The sequence below is a fragment of the Castor canadensis genome, chromosome 12 (assembly GCF_047511655.1).
Source record: "Castor canadensis chromosome 12, mCasCan1.hap1v2, whole genome shotgun sequence".
NCBI lineage: Eukaryota > Metazoa > Chordata > Mammalia > Rodentia > Castoridae > Castor > Castor canadensis.
The window spans coordinates 124082371-124100909 of record NC_133397.1 but is presented as its reverse complement, the minus strand read 5'-3'; the positions used below and the strand labels follow the sequence as shown (position 1 = coordinate 124100909).

At 37.9% G+C, this 18539-nt stretch overlaps 1 protein-coding gene across 1 annotated transcript in view; it reads left to right on the top strand.

The window, feature by feature from the left end:
• Plppr4 (phospholipid phosphatase related 4) overlaps window positions 1-17976 on the top strand; it is a 41072-nt gene extending 23096 nt beyond the window's left edge. The window contains exons 2-7 of the mRNA XM_020187146.2: window positions 375-560; window positions 6769-6898; window positions 8930-9125; window positions 10643-10700; window positions 11412-11585; window positions 14120-17976. Coding sequence (XP_020042735.1) covers window positions 375-560; window positions 6769-6898; window positions 8930-9125; window positions 10643-10700; window positions 11412-11585; window positions 14120-15451 — 2076 coding nt within the window. The 3' untranslated portion in view covers window positions 15452-17976. The remainder of the gene's footprint in view (window positions 1-374; window positions 561-6768; window positions 6899-8929; window positions 9126-10642; window positions 10701-11411; window positions 11586-14119) is intronic.
• The last annotated feature ends 563 nt before the right edge of the window (window positions 17977-18539 follow it).

The following is an 18539-nucleotide window of genomic DNA, read 5'->3' as shown; positions in this document are numbered from 1 at the left end:
ATTCCACAATATAGCATTTGGATTTTATTCAGATGGAATGAGAACCAATAAAGTGGTTAAAATAGTGAGTGATCTGAGATGGAATCTTTGCAAAAGCCCCCTTGGGTTGCTTTGTGGAAAATGGATAAGCAGATTGGGAGGTGGAGAATGAATGTGGAATACCAGTAAGTAGGCAAGCAAGGAGATGGGCTCATAGCTGGCTAGTGACTAAGTGGATGAATGGGAGATACATTGTGAAAGAGGAAACCTAGCACTTAATGGATGATTTTAACTTAAATTTTTAACAGAAATCACCCTGTTTCTAATTCAAGATGTGCAGATTCTATGTATCTCCCATCTATAAGAACACCTTGATCACTGTCCTTCCTTCTCAGTTGCCTATATTGGCATCTTCCGTGGTTAGCCTGTACTTCCTGGAGCTCACGGATGTCTTCAAGCCTGTGCATTCTGGATTCAGCTGCTATGACCGGAGTCTTAGCATGCCGTACATTGAACCAACCCAGGAGGCCATTCCATTCCTCATGCTGCTTAGCTTGGCTTTTGCTGGACCTGCAATCACGGTAAGAAATTCTGCCCCCATTGCATCCATCATTCCAGGAAACTAAAAATGCCCACGTTTGTGTAATAAATGTCTCAAAACAAACAAAAGGTAAATTCTAAATTTTGAGCCTGAAACACCATGCCTTTGGGATATTTTGACAGTGTCCCATGGTTAATAGCTTTAAAAGTTTTGGTATTAAAAGTTTTAAGAGATGGTATGATTTCAAAAATGATTGCTGTCTTTGTATACTTTTACATGTCATTCTGAAAAGTTTTGCAGTTGTTTAATTCTCCTTGAATGGCTAAACATGACATTTCTGATATATAATTCTAATTAATGTATTTTCATGTGTTTGCTTGCTATCTGAAGTCTGGAAAACAGGAAAAAACAATAACATAGCCATATTTCTCTAAGTGCACTTTGATATCATTTACAGTTTCATGTTTTCAAGAAACATTGATTATAAATATTGAGCTTCACCAACTATAACAAGGTCATAACTCACCTGCCGTACCATTTGAGCCTCACCTCCAGTCCTATCTGGGGTTGGTGCCAGTGGAAGGAGGGAGGATATAAGGAAAGGGTGTGGGAGGGTGAATATGATAGAAATATTACACACTCATATATGAAAATAGAAAAATGCAAACTGGTTAAACTATTCCAGGAGCCGGGGAAAAGGATAAAAGAGAATGACCGGAGGGGTGAATTCAACTATGACATATTGTAAAAATGTTTGTAAATGTTGCAATGGATCCCCAGTACAACAATAATAAAAAATTTTAAAAAAATAAAAACAAAACAAAAAATTCACCTGCCTGGCATGCACACTCACGAACTCACACACTTGCACACACACATAAAGACACACATAGAGAACAAGAGGCTTTACCTTCAGATCAGGCATATGCATTTTAAAACAGGTACACAAAAAAAATGCCCTAATCTACTGCAAATGAATTAAAACATAGTTTTATGTGTTAATACATACCACAAATAACACACTTTTAAGTAAATTCATTAATAAATTAGATTATTCACGGCCTTCTACCATCTCTTCTGCCCCCAGATGCCACCTAAAAGACAAGGAACACATTTCCAAAGTAGTAATATCTTTTCCTCATAGTGGGAACTCTTGTTTTGCTGGGATCGTGCTCATGAAGATCAGAGCAAATTGTTATCAAATAATTAAAAGTTGCACTTAAAGTTTTTTATAAGATACTATAATGAATTGGCCTATTGAGTTTTAATACATAAGCAGTTTAAGAAAAGTCTCTGCATAAACATTCTATTCTCTAGAATGCCTTTGTAGCTAAGTATTTGTTTTAAAAAGTTTCCTCTATATTAAATAATCATAGCATGCTATTTATACTCTAAATAAATTATATAAAATATTCTCAGAAAATAAAGTCAGAACTTAATTTTATATAGAAATTTGCTATATTTAAATAGCTTCAGGTTTGTCTTAAGTAGTAGAGTGCCTGCCTGGCAAGTGTGAGGCCCTGAGTTCAAACCCCAGTACCACCAAAATAAAATAAAATAAAAGGCCTCAAAACAGTTTGACAGTAACTCCACAGTGATTGAAAGTATTAATGATGTACGTGGAAGGAGTTGAGGCTTTAAGAGAGACATTTTTAAGTGGTGCTATTGCTCAAAACACAGCATCTCCCTTTTCCAAAAGACTTTTCAAAACTTCCTATCACTTAGTAAGAGCAGAAAGTATGATTGCTTTAAATCTATCAGAGAAGAAAACATTTCTCTCATTTGGGGAATAGTGCCTAAATTTATTTTAATCAATATATTTGAAACAAGATATGTAAAGTAATACACAAATGTTCATGACCCTGCTAAAAACACTGTCCTGATAATGATTTAAATAATTTACTTTTTATATTTCTGCAAGTCTTTATTCTGCCAGAGCATCGTATCAAGTGACTTGGAAAGCAGGTCTAATTTTGACGCTCCCTGTCATGTTTGTTGAGCTCACAATGCTTCCTTTGTTGATGTCAGTACAGTCTTGGGATCATTGACCTTGACGTCATCGCTGTGGTCCTGCTTCTGTTGACTCCCTCACTTCCCATCACAAACTTTCCTTATGAAGTTTAAGGATGTTTGCTAGGGGATTGGGGTTGAGGCTTTCTTTCTTGAGACCTGAGAACTCACCATAGCTGCCTTCCACTGAGCCAAGCTGGGGAACCCATGGCCAACTCCTTCCCTGGACATCTCCGCAGCGCCTCCATGGCTGCTGTGCCCCCTTAATGGAAGGAGAAGCAAACAAGGGAAGCATGTGCCCTCTCAGGATCCTAATTTTCCCTGTGTCACTTGAAAGCTTCAAAGTGCTCTGGGATGTCAGGACTTCTTTTCTGCATACTGGGTTCCTAGGTTTTGAGTAAACAACTCCAAGACAAATTTTGATAGTGCTCAGCTCAAACATTGTTCACACCTTTCACTCCAAATACATAAGACACTTCTTTGTGATTTTATTCTAATTTCATTCTCTTTATTTTTAAGGCCTTCTCCCAAAATGTAAATTTTCTTGACATTGATCTTATGGTATCTAGAGTCATTTTGTTTTAGGACCATAATTCTGTTTCTAATCTTACCACATACTAACGCTTAACTCCACTGCCTTCCTATGATAATAACAGAATGTAACCTTTGACTTTCAAGGGAGCCATTTTATTTTCATCTTTATGATAACAAATACCCCATTCCAAAAATGGAATTGTGGTGAGGCAGGAAGGCTGAAGGAACCCTTAATTTGAAAGGGACATTTGGAGGAGACTGCTGTGAGGAGAGGGGCTTGCTGTTTTCACCCCTTCACAAGGAGAGAAGACAAATAAAAGATGCCACATGAGCAAGAGTCACTCTTTAAAGGGACTTTCATCTAAACAAATGGAAGATAACTAATTTTTATGCAGGCATTTAAATATGAATCACTTAATGTTTGCTTCTCAGATATTTTTATTCTTTAAGATGTGTTTAAAATTAATTTGTCTTCCTGATGTTATATATAAATGATAAAACTGCTTTTCATGTCTGTGAAATACAGAATCTTATTTCTATGAAATTCCCTTCAGTTGTAAAATTTCATTCTTAACATTCAATTTTCATTAAAATGAAACAAGCATTTTGTTTAGGTCCTGTGGAAGTTTTTTTTCTCAGAGAAAACAACACAGAGTTTTGGGTTTATTATGAATCTTCAGAAGTCTACATGAATAGAGAAAAATGTGTATGATTTCTTCCTTGAAATACAACTTTTACATATCATTTAAGAATGTAATTTTATAGGATAATTCTATCAGAATTTGATTATAACTCCTAGAAGTAACCTTGGCTTTAGGAAACTATATAGTCAGCATGTAGAACCTTAGATCTTTTTGGACTTCTAAAAAAACATTCATTAGAAATTCAAACATTGAAGACATTATGATAAATATTACAATACTTTTGTTGCTTTGGTTTGTTTTCTAAGACTTTTTGGATTGTGAGTTCTCCCTAGTTCAAGGTCAAGGTATTTCCTCATTTCCTTCCAACCTCTCCCCTGGAGCAGTTATTACAGAATCTCTTCCCCAAACCCACCCATGTTATTTCAGACACACACACACACACACACACACACACAATTGTGTTGCTTCTTTTTAGGGCTAGGTACAGCACAAAATGAAGTGTCATGAAAAGACAATTGTCATAAACTGCTTTTTGTTTACAAATGACAGCAGCAACAAAAAATTTTATTGTCAAACCTAAACCCTTCAACTCTCTTGCAATGGTCAAGCATGCCATTCAGAAGGAAGAAATAAGGTGGAATATTTGGAAATACACTAAGAAGTATGTCTTATGCTGAGAATTCTCTTTAAACCAAACTGAGTCAGTTTGAAAATTTGTGCAATAACACAGAGGTCAAGCTTAATTAAATGGAAGAATGAAGAGAAAATGAATGTGGTCCTACATGAGAAGAACAGCTGGATGATGTGAAAATACTGATCAGAAACATCTATCCATATTTCAAAATCAAGCTAATAGCATTTATGCACACTCTTGACACAGGCATTTTAAGCATATTAAAACAATTAAAATAAGACTCCTGAAATCTCAAGATTATTTGTGATGATGACCATTGTATTATATCATAAGACAACTTTCCATAATGGCACTGTACAATGAATTCTTATTTAACATTCATGGACAAGGTGCGACTCATTACCCATGTAATTGAAAAGAGAAAAACAAAGTCATTCACAGATCATTATTGACAAAGTGAAGATGAAATCAATTTATTCACAATACCAAAATGTCTTTCAGGAATGGGTGGTTAATTTACTGAAATGACTAATTTAATATAGCCATCATAGTATTCTGAGTAAGTGACATATTGTATCACATCTGGAGTATAGAACGTACAGCAGTTCCATGTCTAACTTGAAGTGATGACGGAGGATGTTATTTGTCAAGAAGTAAATATGCTTAACTCAATGCTCAGTGCTTTGAAATAAATCCCTCTTGGTTATTTCTACACTGATTGATCCTAAAGGTTGCCATAATCATGTCAAATGATTTCCACCCCTGTGGTTATAGGCAGAGTTCCTTAAAATACTATTTTTAAATTTTTTTGGTAGAAATTAAGATTCTTTATAATGACACATCCACCATACTGCCTCCAGAACTAAACATACCAATTTGAACATTTGAAGCAGAGTGGCATTAAGCTTTTTAGTCTTTTTAAAGGCATTGTAAACACTATAATTTTAAGCACTCCGAAAAATGAATGTTAAGCTAGTAATGAGAACTGAGAAGTTTCCCCTGGAAAATCTAACCTTAACTATAGTCTCAGCTCTAAGTATGGTTATAATTTTCACTGTGACAGGATCACCACATCTGAGAGACTGTTAATATCTTGTGAAACTCTACTTTCTTCCACTTCACACATTTCCACAGATGGACATCAATTTCACAATATCTCTTAGGTATAATAATCCTGGCTGTTTAAATTTTTTGCATAGATAAAACTCATAAATTACTCTTACTTCTATTGTACAGAATAACTGGCACGCAAAAGCCCAGGGTAGCAAACACAAGTCCCATAGCACAGGTCACAAAGACAAATCCCAGTGTGCCAGGCACAGGCTGAACAATGCAGCTAAAAGGTAAATAAGAAATGGTTCTTCCTCAGTGTCCTGGTCAAGTGAGAGACAACAAAAAGAACCATTAAATGCACTTAAATAAAGCTGCCCCAGGGTAAGAGCAACGTACCAAGGGTGCCACCTAGGAGAATCACAGACAGGGTACAGGAAGTCTTTCTGAAGGAAATGATGCCTACCTAGGATCGACTTCTTTCCCTGATCTCATATATCCTAAAATCCTACAGCAAAGGACACCGTTCCTTCCTTTAACCTAGTCCTGATACTCCGGTGTGAGTCTCAATCCACTGTGAACACATTCTCTAAATTGTCTTATCCTAGAGCATACCAGCCCACCCATCTAAATTTCTTTTATAATCTTCATTCTCCAATATGATAGCTGGTGACCACATATCAAATAATTGTTTTACTCTAAATTTAAGTTTATTTAATTTTTAAAATTAATGCAATACAATGAAATATTTGCAGTAGCTACATTTCAAGTGCTCAACAGCCACAAGTAGGGAGTGGCTATCATATCAAACAATGAAAACCAGTTTCTTCCATGCAGAATATTTTATGGGACAGCTATGTACTAGATAGTACTTTTTTACACTCACGCATGCTTCCTGTAGACCGATTCTTCTGGTGAATTCCAAATGGCCTATTGATCTACTCTGCTAGAAAAATGCTCATGATTCTAACCCTTATTCTTATTTTAATCATCCCTGGTCATCTTGTTTTCATTATTTTAGGGAAAAATGCCAAGACTTTAAGAGTTAGATGTCACTGGGTAAATACTGGGCAGTGGGCTAATACCATTGTAATACCACCTGACTTGCTGCAGCTTTAGTGAAAAGTCTGGATGACCTCACACCTTCCCAGTGCAGAGGTAACCTAACCTCTTTGCAGGATCCCGAGAGCTTACTTCTCACTGCTTGCTCAAATTCTCAGGGGAAATTACTTACATCTCTAAAGCTTTTAAGAATAATACATGTCTACAGTGTTCAACTGATGATATGTTAAGAGCTATTACATAATTCTCTTTTATTTGTTAGTATGACAGACACACCCATACTCTTTTGCCTGAACACCTCTTTGTCTTTGTAGATCATGGTGGGGGAAGGAATTCTCTACTGTTGCCTGTCTAAAAGGAGAAACGGAGCTGGGCTGGAGCCTAACATTAACGCTGGAGGATGCAACTTCAACTCTTTTCTTAGAAGAGCTGTCAGATTTGTTGGTGGGTGTGGGGAACTACAAACAAAGGAAATGTTTTTTTCTAATCGAAATGGTATATTTAATTACAGATATTAAGTCTCTAAAGCTGTAATTTAGATGTGTAATCTTGGTGTGTAATGAGTTTTACAGTATACAAGAAACTGGTAAAACTCTAAAATTTAGGGTTTTGTATCTGAAATATGTTATTTACAGTTCTGGTCCTTGTTTTGAGAGCTAACATGCCACATATTTTCTGTGCTCTTTTGCCGTAGCTCTGGTTGAAGCATGAATTTACTTTAACAGGGTTTCACTGAATAAATGTCAACAGGCCATTAAGAATGGATAACTCTTCAGAAATCATTTCAGTCCACACCAGTGGCTCCATTTCTTGGAGTATTCTCATCCAGAAGTCACTGCACATGGAAATGTCACCAGAGAGTGCCACATCATGACTGTTTTTCCTTGGTTGGAAACTTTACCTCCTATTTTTACGAGACTCTAGGAAATCTACATCTGAACCAAATTGATTTCTAAATCTTCATCTCTTCTAATTACCATGGGGCCATTTAAATGAAGGTTGAATCACAGGCCTTTGTTTTAAAAACTGACTTCAGTGGTCACAATACATCACAACAACCAGAGTGTTTTATATTCATTCTCCAAAAATTAAAAGTTTAATTTTTAATTATAAGATGTCAGCTCAAAGAAGCAAGTGTCTTCACTTAATATCTACTAAACCTTTTCTCCCTTGAGAGGAAATATCTTTTCCAAGTCATTCCCTAAGCATCATATCTAGATGGTAAGAATACAACAGTCTCCCTAGCAGCATCTGAGGCAGAAAGTAAAAGTACAGGACACATAGCTGATCTCCGAAAAAAATCTTCTCTAACATAACAAAATTCTGTGGACCAAGAGGCATAAGCACTCTCTGAAATGCTGTCAGCAATCCTAGCCTCCACTGGCCTGGTGTTTCTCACTTACAAAGGTGAAACACATGGGTTTCCCTTCTTATGTAACTTCTTCACTAAGCCCTTGAATCCAGAAATTAGCATGCAGAAATAAAGTTTCTGTGTCATGAGTTCCAGATGTGTGGACAGAGAAGGAATTGGGGCACTGCTGGTTAGATGACAATAGCCAGAGAAGAATAAATATCAAACAGTACATGTGCAAGCCAGCACTCTTAGTCTGGAGGTAGCTGATGAAGAATCACCCAGTGTCTCTCAGAATGAATTTTATGAGCAACTCATGAGTCTGAATCAGAGGTCAGTCAAGTCAGAATGAATTCAAGAGACTCAAGACAACTTGGAGGGGGTGGGTGGACTCCAGATCGTATATATGTGAACAGAGAGCAAAGCTCCCAAACTAAGGCCAGGCAAGAGACTTCAAGCAGGCATTTGAGTATTTGTGACATATGTTTTCAGATGGTCCCAGGAGGGACCAAAGGATAGAATTTGGACGAGAGATATAAGAACATCATCCCTAAATTCCAAACAGCAGGCAGGCCTCCACAGTCTGATACCCAGGCTCTGATTGTCACTTGTTTGTTCCTGTGACAGAACCTGCCTGCTATCATCGCTGTTTTAAGTGTTCTTCCTCTCTGCTGTTACTGCAGCTTAGAGGGAACGAGCATGGTTTCAGTAGGAATTGGTGACTGTGGCTAGAGTTAGAAATCATTAAAAAAGAGCCCTGGCAGCTCAAAAATGCCAGTTTAAAATTATCTTCAATGTTGCTTCATTCTCACATTCAATCCCTCTCAAATCCCATAGGTGGCTACCTCCACGTGTGTCAAGTACCTGACGAATGGTCCATGCTAAACAACGTCAAGGATTGGCCTCATTTCATAAAAGCACCTCAAATTACTTTGGAAATACTCATTGCCCCAATTTTGCCCTTAGGAATCTGTTTAGGAATTTCTACATTATCTCCTCACAATTGCCTTAGAAAAAATGATAACACAGATGTTTAGGCTTGCATAGTAATTAATGCTTTATGAACATGGTTGATACTGATACAGCATCCAACTTGGTAACAGAGTTTTTTCTTTGGATTATAGGTGTTCATGTGTTTGGACTATGCTCCACAGCTCTGATTACAGATATCATACAACTGTCCACAGGATATCAGGCACCATACTTTCTGACTGTGTGCAAGCCAAACTATACCTCTCTGAACATATCTTGCAAAGAAAATTCCTACATTGTGGAAGATATCTGCTCAGGATCTGACCTTACAGTTATCAACAGTGGCAGGTTAGAAACTAAGATGGAAAGCATTCCATCTTAAGCATGCCTTTTTTCCGTCATGATGATTTTGATGTTGTTTTTCTTTTCAATACAACAATCTCATCAATGACTATAGCATAGAAAACCATTGGCAGCTCTCTGCAAACGCTTCTCTTGGTTTCCCAGAGAAGCTTCGGCTTCATACTCTCTCTACTAGTCCCCGTATTGCTGACCTCCACCCATGCACTGTGATCTGCTCATCATGGTTTTAGACACCACAATTTGTTCATTATAGGATATTTATGGTAGCTTAACAGCAATAGATGCTTTGTAGTGGCTGAAGTGAAAGACTAAACATCTACGATTGTTATCTCTCCATTCTTCTTTTATCAAAGAATCATGTTAATTTTCCCTTTGGTAGAATTTAAGGCAGTGTAATATCTGAGGTGGCAGGTGTTTGCTATAAATATCTAAACAACTTCTGGCCTTCCATTTCAGAAAGCAAGGAACAGAAAAACTCAAGAAACTACTACTCCATTGAATTTTTCCAATCAATAAAGTAAAAATACAAAGTACCAAAAAAAGCTCAAAAGAAATAAATGCCTGAGGAATACGGCCATTAAATGACTATCATAAGACTTGGAGTTGTCATGCAAATGAGTTCTCAAAGATCTATTGAAATGTGAAAAATAAGTTAATAAATGTAGTTGAGGAATCAGCACTGGTAAAATATGTGATTGTACTCACTCAAGTTGTTATAGACCATTCAATAATTTTGGACCTATATTTAAGACCTGTGTCCTCTACTCTTTCTCAACCCTGTTCTATTATTTGTTATGTAATAAATACCAAATAATTAGGAGAGCACTAATATATGTGAATTTTATTTTTTCCAGTTTTTAAGCCATTGTAAGAAATCTCTATTGTCTCTTTGCCTTTCCTTTCAGTGTCTCTTCCACTATCCTGTGTTCCAGTCCTTAAACCCTACTCCTTAAATTGTTTAACGAAATAGAATGTTCTATGACTCTTGAGGAATAATACTCTTAAAGCAAAATATGCAGAGAAACATTTTGCTAAAATTAGACTTTTCTTATATGTCCTAGAGTGTACGAACATATTTAGAGCTACTGCTCAGAACACTATTTAGTCTTTTAAACATTTAAGTAAATGAAAGTATATTTTCAGGAGCATATAAAAAGTCTAAAGCTTGAAAACCCTAAGTTTTATGAACATTTAGCTTAAATTGGCATAATTCTAAAAGCACAGAACAATGGCCATGTTCTTTTCTACTTTCAAACATCATTTCTACAGTATAATCAAATGTTCCTTTGCCATCAGAGTACATACTGTTCCTGAAAACGACGTCACTCCTATTCTTTAATACTAAGGGTGATTAGCGGTGTTATTCCCAGAAAACTAAACATAAGTTAAAGTTATGGCTTTATGGCTTCCGGTTGAACATCTGAACCATTCAGGGTCTCTGAGATGGTTGTGAGCGCTGTATCTGAGCTGAAAGGTATAATTTGATTGTCTTCTTTTGGCAGAAAATCATTCCCTTCTCAACATGCAACCCTAGCCGCCTTTGCAGCTGTATACGTTTCGGTAAGTAACTGGCTCTTTTTGGTTAAACTGAGTCCCATAGAAAATCAGAGGACTGAGTGTTGTTCTCAGATAACTAATTAGATTATAAATGTAAGCATACCAGCCCCTGAATACATTGATATCAAAAGCAAAAAAGAGATGCTGCTATTGAAAAAGAACAGTAGAATTTTCCACGTCATGTTATTTAACCTTTAAATGCGGTATTATTCTCTGTGGGAGGGCGTTGTGAAATACATGAGTGCTACAAATACTTCTACTATTTGGAAGGATTGTATTAAGTACACAAAGTCAGGCACAATACTTTCAGCAGTTATGTAATGTTGGTGAGTTCTAGGCAGTGTAAATCTGATAAATGTTGAACAACAAGTAGTCATTGTACTGATTAACACAGTAGCCCTGGAAATCTTTTGTGAGTGAAATGGACTAGAATTAAGTGACAAGTAATATGGAGATTAAAGTTATCTGGTGATTCTTCTGCTTCAAGACTTTTCAGACTTTCACATAACTCGATGAGGGAGTATTATTTATTTGAAGAATTGTCATGCATTTCCCTCCTGGGCAGGTAGAGAACGTAGCCATAGTGGGGGAAATGGGACAGCAAAACTGAGGTCAAGTGTGTCAGTCAGACTTGAGTTTCACTACTTATTTGATTAGAAACTTCTAATAAGATGGCCTGCCTAGCATACCTCATTCATTTCTCTCACTTTTCAGATGTACTTCAATTCCACGTTAACGGACTCCTCCAAGCTTCTGAAGCCTCTCCTGGTCTTCACCTTTATCATCTGTGGGATCATCTGTGGGCTGACCAGGATAACTCAGTACAAGAACCACCCAGTCGATGTCTACTGTGGCTTCTTAATAGGAGGAGGAATTGCACTGTATTTGGTAAATGCTTTATTGTTATTATTTGATAATTTGATAAACTACAGTTTAAAATGGAAAAACATACATAAAATACTTTGCACAATGGTAATTTACTTGCAATATATTTTATATTCAATAAAATAACTGTTGAACTCTTGCTGTGAACCAGAAATTGTGGTTTGAGAAGAATGGTTGTATTTTAGACTTATAGCAAGTAGAGGGAGGGGATGGAGAGAGAGAGAGAGACTGTTGCTACTAATACAATAATAATTTCACAGATGAAAAAGGGTGAATGTTAGTGAAAGAAGAAATGGTGAAAATGAGGATTTGGTAAAACATTATACAATTTTCCCAACAACACAAATGTAACACCTAAATGTAACTATATTCAACTAACAGTTGAATTCCTTCTGATACTTGCAACCTGGTCTCCAAGAGAAATGTCTGCAGCCCGAGGACACTGAGATTGTTCATCTCATTCAGTCATGCCATTCACCCACTTAACATTTATCATTATCTACTCATTGCCAGGTGCTATAATGAACATCAAAACAATGAAAAATAAGATGCATTCTTTAGAGGTTCACAGTGTAGAGACTAACATACACAAAAATGTTTACAAGATGTTAAGTAATATAACACTATTGACACAGTGCCTTGGGAATAGCAAACTACCAAAGAATAAGGAGAAGGCTCCACAGAAGTGATGTGGTTTTAAAAAAAAAAAATTAGTGTTTCTTAGTGTAAGGAAAAGAGGAAGGAGCCTGTTGCCTGTGGCTCGAACCTGTAATCCTAACTATTCAGGAGGCAGAGATCAGAAAGATCAAGGTTCAAAGCCAGCCCAGGCAAATAGTTCATGAAACCCTATCTTGAAAAAAACCCATCTTGAAAAAGAGTTCAATGTATGGGCCCTGAGTTCAAGCTCCAGTACCACAAAAAAAATGGAGGAAGGATATTGAAGGAGAAACTACACATGCAAAGAGACAGGCATTTGAAAGAGCAAATACAAGTGAAGGTGAGGGAGCAGGAGGAATGAGAGATACTGGTCAGATTTCTAGCTTAGAAAAAGACTGAATTGATGTCTTTACTAACAGACCAGTTGAGTGACACAGTAAACAGAATGGTAGGGGAAAGAGAGTTAATGAGCTAAACTGAGTCAATTCCGAGTTGAATAATTGTGTCTGGAGTTCAGAAGAGCAATCAGTGTCGGATAAACAGATTTGGAAATCACGGATGTTTGTTGGTAGAAGCTATCATTGTCATTATTTGGGGTACATAAAATTATCAGGCCATGAGAATATAAAGGTCAATAGGAAAGTGATGCACATAAGAAAAGGCAATAATGAAAGGAACTGACAGGAGCAGACAAAGAGTTCAAACCCCAGTATGTGAGCAACAATAACAAAAAAAAAAGGTAGCTGGTGCCCCATATAATACTGTGAACCTATAATCCCAGCCCTCAGCAGGCTGAGACAGGAGGATCACAAGTCAGAAGCCAGCTTTCACTACATAGTGAGACCCTGTCTTAAAAAAACAAACAAACAGCAACAATGAAAAAAGATAAGTTGAAGAGACAGCTACCTATTCCATTTCTGATTCCACCATGTGCCCTGAAATTGGAAATGTATCAGTACCAAGCTTGTTCCGTTGTTCATTATTAAGCATTCCACAAAATGTAAAACCCATGCAATTCTGTTGCTTAGACTTAGAGAGCAGACCATGGCCACCTTCTATCAAAATGAACACACAAGCAGATGTGAGCTGCTTGATCTGATCTTTAACACAGAACCTCAAAAAATGAAAACCCAGCAGCCATGAAATCTCCTGTGTGGAAAAAAAAAAAAAAAAAGCTCATCCATTTGAGTCTGAACTGTAACCTTTTCTGAATCCAAAACAAACAAAATTTGATAGACTGAGTATGACGTCGAAATGAAATAAAATTTGGCTCATGTTTAGTATAATGTATAATAACACTGATGAGCCCAATTTTCCAACTGAAGATCACATTTAAATCAGGAAAGAAGATGGGTGCTTCAGCCTGGTAATAGCTTCTGCCCTCTCTGCCACAAGCATTCTGTCCTAAACACACCAGGCTGAACTCAGTGTGAGCTGTAACAATGTAGGTCTCTGACCTCATTTCAAAACCAGATACAACAGTTTTACGGAAGATCCACTGTTTTGTATTTTCTGCAAGTCTTCTGTTTTACATCATCAGTTATCAGTGAAAATGAAAGGCAAAATAAATCATTTAAGCTGTGTGAGTTGCCACTCCTGAAGGAGCTCCTAAATCCAGAAAAATGAATTGCTCAGAAAGGCAGAAGAGTGCCCTGATTCCTCTCACTGTCTGCTTTTTCTTCTCAAAACACACGCAGGGTTTGTAGGGAAACGGATGTGATCCATCTTTCTGAAAAGCAACTAGCTCAGCAATTTATTGCATAGCTTTACCACCTATTGGTGTTAGCAATGGACAGGAAGTGCTACTTCCCTGGGTGCTCTAAGGGAAACTTTGTAACTGCTGTGGCTCCTGATTCTTGCTGTTTTCCCTTGAACCCTAGGGCCTATATGCTGTGGGGAACTTTCTGCCTAGTGAAGACAGTATGCTGCAGCACAGAGAAGCCCTTAGGTCTCTGGCAGACCTCAACCAAGACCCCAGCCGGGTTCTATCAGCTAAAAATGGCAGCAGCGGTGATGGCATTGGCATTGCTCACACAGAAGGCATCCTCAACCGAAACCACAGGGATGCTAGCTCCTTGACCAACCTCAAAAGGGCCAATGCTGATGTAGAGATCATCACTCCTCGCAGCCCCATGGGCAAGGAGAACATGGTCACCTTCAGCAACACGCTGCCCAGAGCCAACACCCCATCGGTGGAAGATCCTGTCAGGAGAAACACGAGCATCCATGCCTCCATGGACTCTGCGCGGTCCAAGCAACTCCTCACCCAGTGGAAGAACAAGAATGAAAGCCGCAAGATGTCCCTTCAAGTAATGGACTCTGAGCCTGGGCAGTCTCCACCCAGGTCCATAGAAATGAGGTCAAGCTCAGAGCCATCGAGAGTGGGCGTGAATGGAGACCACCATGGTCCTGGCAATCAGTACCTCAAGATCCAGCCTGGCACTGTCCCCGGGTGTAACAACAGCGTGCCCGGGGGACCACGTGTGTCCATTCAGTCCCGCCCTGGCTCCTCTCAGCTGGTGCACATCCCAGAGGAGACCCAAGAAAACATCAATACCTCCCCTAAAAGCAGCTCGGCTCGGGCCAAGTGGCTGAAGGCGGCTGAGAAGACGGTGGCCTGCAACCGAGGCAACAGCCAGCCTCGTATCATGCAAGTGATCGCCATGTCCAAACAGCAGGGTGTCCTCCAGAGCAGCCCCAAAAACGCAGAGGGCAGCACAGTCTCCTGCACTGGCTCCATCCGCTACAAAACCTTGACTGATCATGAACCCAGCAGTATCGTGAGAGTCGAAGCCCACCCTGAGAACAACCGGCCCATCATCCAGATCCCATCCACCGAAGGGGAGGGCAGTGGTTCCTGGAAGTGGAAAGCCCCCGAAAAGGGCAGTCTACGCCAAACTTACGAGCTCAACGACCTCAACAGAGACTCGGAGAGCTGCGAGTCCCTGAAAGACAGCTTCGGCTCTGGCGATCATAAGAGGAGCAACATTGATCCCAGCGAGCATCACCACCATGGCATCACCACCATCCGCGTCACCCCGGTGGAGGGCAGTGAGATCGGTTCAGAGACCCTGTCCGTCTCGTCCTCGCGCGACTCCACCCTACGGAGAAAGGGTAACATCGTTCTAATCCCTGAAAGAAGCAACAGCCCCGAAAACACTAGAAACATCTTCTACAAAGGAACCTCCCCCACACGGGCCTATAAGGATTGAGTGATGGCCTCTCGATCACATTGGGAGACCCCCCCCGAAAGACCACGTGTTGCCTCTACCTGTACTCTCTCTGCTCCAGAAGTTTGGGAAGCCGTCTTGCCAAACTAGATTGTTCACCATCAGCCCTGAACTCTGTGACTCTAGCAAACTCGCACACTAACCTTGTAGATTTTACATCCAGAGTAGGGGAAGGGGGGGGGACAAGATGCACGACTCTAACTTATGGGTTAATGTGAAGAATTTTCTTAAGACCTGTCATGAAATTCAAAAGGGTTTGCAGAGGGCAGTATCAAAAGAAGGTGGTTTCCTTCCATGCATACTATTTAACTTCCCGAATGTGTCAACTTTGGGGATTTTTCTTTCCAATGAGCTGTGGGAATCCAGAACACACAGGCGTTCCCTACAGCAGAGGTCACGCAGTATTATATATTATTCATGTTGCAGAATCTGTACCTGAAGCTCAGTCTGGGTGGTGCTGACTATTACCGTACATATACTATTTAAACTCTCAAAACTCTACTTAGCTGTGAAATAGTGGTGTGCAATTCCTTGACAAAGAAATGCTACTTTATTTAGAAGATGCTGGTTATTTTGTGTTAGGATAGGAAATCTGCAGCTTCCTGCTAGTGGCTGGCTCACAGTCAAACAATGAAAAGTTTATGTGAATTTCTTTCTTCAACATTGAAAATTGTGTAGGCATATTTTCAGTGAGAGAATAGCTAGTACTTTTCTGCATCATTTTTCTGCTGCATACTTTTGCTTTAAGTTACAGGTACAGCTAGTAAGGAATCTGTCCTTTACTGAGTATATTCATATAATTTAAAAATATTGTTTTAGAGAATCTGTTGAGATCGTTGTGACTATATTTTGCATTTTACAGCTTCTGCTTCATTTACTGATTTATTTGACATTATAGATATGTTCTCCTATTTTAAAAGCAAAAAATAAGTTTATATTCCTTGAACAAAATATACTGCTGTGAAGTTATAAACAACAAATCTGAGCCAAAAGTTGACATCGTGAGTTACACGACCAAAAATGTTGGTCAAGTCTATTCTTAGATGTTTCTAGCCACTGGCTTAGGTTACCTTCTTAACAAGTCACCTAAAAATTTCATTCTGTTTCAGATTATTAGCTTTTCTCAATATCCTGATAGCCAATAACTTAGAGACACGGTGGTTGGGTTTTTATCCTTTTCCCTAAAATATTTTTGGTAATTAGACATCAACAGGAAGAATCTGTAAAACACAAACTGATATGTAAAAGCATCTCACAGTATAAACTAAGAACGTATTTCTTTGAAATTTCTGAATAGGTATGGCTTTAGTGCTTAACATGCAATCAACAGTTTTTACTACCTATCTTGAATTAAGCCTTGAACCTAAATCAAAGGAAATCAGTACTATCAATAACAAGAAAATAAAACAAAATATTTTGAAGTGTTTTCCAAGTAGAATATTTAAAATATGAAGAAATATTTGGTTCTTGGAATTTAATATCAAGCCTTTTTTACACCATTTCTTAAGAATTCTAATGTACATTTGATGATTGCCAAGAGGAAAGGAGGAAAACAACAGAACAAGAGTCATTCAAAGGTGAATAGTGTCACATCATTATCACTTTCTACATGAGAAGGGCAGAGCTTTCTAGAGAAGGCAACCTCTTAGACATTAGGAATTGAGCTGAAACCAGCAGAATTGAAAACTCTGGCAATAAAATTCAGATTCAACCATATCCCTTCTGGCAATTTCCTTCTCAGAGAGGGAAGTGGGAGTAAACTGTTGCCTTCCCCACTTCTTACTATCACCACCATCATGACACTCCTCCTGGCTTCTGCCGGTGCACAGAGGGAAGGGTGGACTGGCTTTAGTACTCCGAAGAAAAACTAAACTGCAGCATTTCAGGTGCAGTGTGATATTTCCTAATCTTTCCTATTTCTTAACAAAAAATTTTAAAGTACTTCTCTAGTCATTGATTTTGTTTTCTTTACATAATATTGATATATTCTTTTTCTACTCAAAGTGCCAAAGGCTACAGTTTTTAATGACTTAACAAATTGTACCACATTGTTAAGGGAGTATAGTGATAGACACTAGAACTCAGACCTCTGCATGTAGATTTGATAACACATCTTTTGTAAAAAAAAAAATGGCAAAAAAAAATTTGTTTACATTCCACTGGTACCTTAATTTAAACTAAATCAGACTAACAGGTGGTATCTCTTCTTAGTGTTCTATTTATCTTATTTGCGAGTGAGAGCACTTCTTTCTTTGTTAGGCTGTGCTTCATTGACAAAACCAAGTATTGAATAAAGAGAGTTAATTATCTTTTTAAAGTAAATAAAATTATGAAGATATAATATATATATATAAAGTATTGTGTTTAATAAAATGTTATGCAATGTTTTCCAAACTGATAAAGTTTGTAAAGTGCTATAAATGTATTTTGTTAAGTACAGAGCAAAGCTATTGTGTGAGTATATTGTGCTAACATCATAGAAATAAAGATTAGATTTCTTCACCAAATTTGGGGTATTTTGTTTTTTACTTTGGACAGAGTATGAATGGATAATAACTTGGCTGATAGGAAAACTGCTGAGGAAATAAGTATAAATCAAAATTGATGAAATTCATAATTGTTTGGAAGAATACTACATGAAAAACTTTTTCACTAAGAAAGAAAAATTGCAAAACTAGGACATGTTTTCTTGTTTGAATTTTATTTTATATTAATTAACAGAGTTCTTTACACTTACTTAGACACAGATTTTTTTTTTCACGTATCCATGTTACAGCATATAAAAAAGAAATTATGAGTCAGGGTCAAGTGTTCTGAGTCAATTTTTTGACTAGCAGTCATGTACATGCATATTTTCCCAGGCATTATTCCCATTGGTAAGCATTGGTGTGGCAGCTTTTCTTAAAAGATTACTTCACTATTAACTCCAGGTTTTTCTTCCAAGCCATTGGCACCCATTAAGTGAATTTTATTACTGATGCTTCTACATCTTATTAGAAGATATTAACATAAGTTTTTTAGACCACAACCAGGATTTATGCTTTCATCAGTTGACCCTTAAGTGGTATGT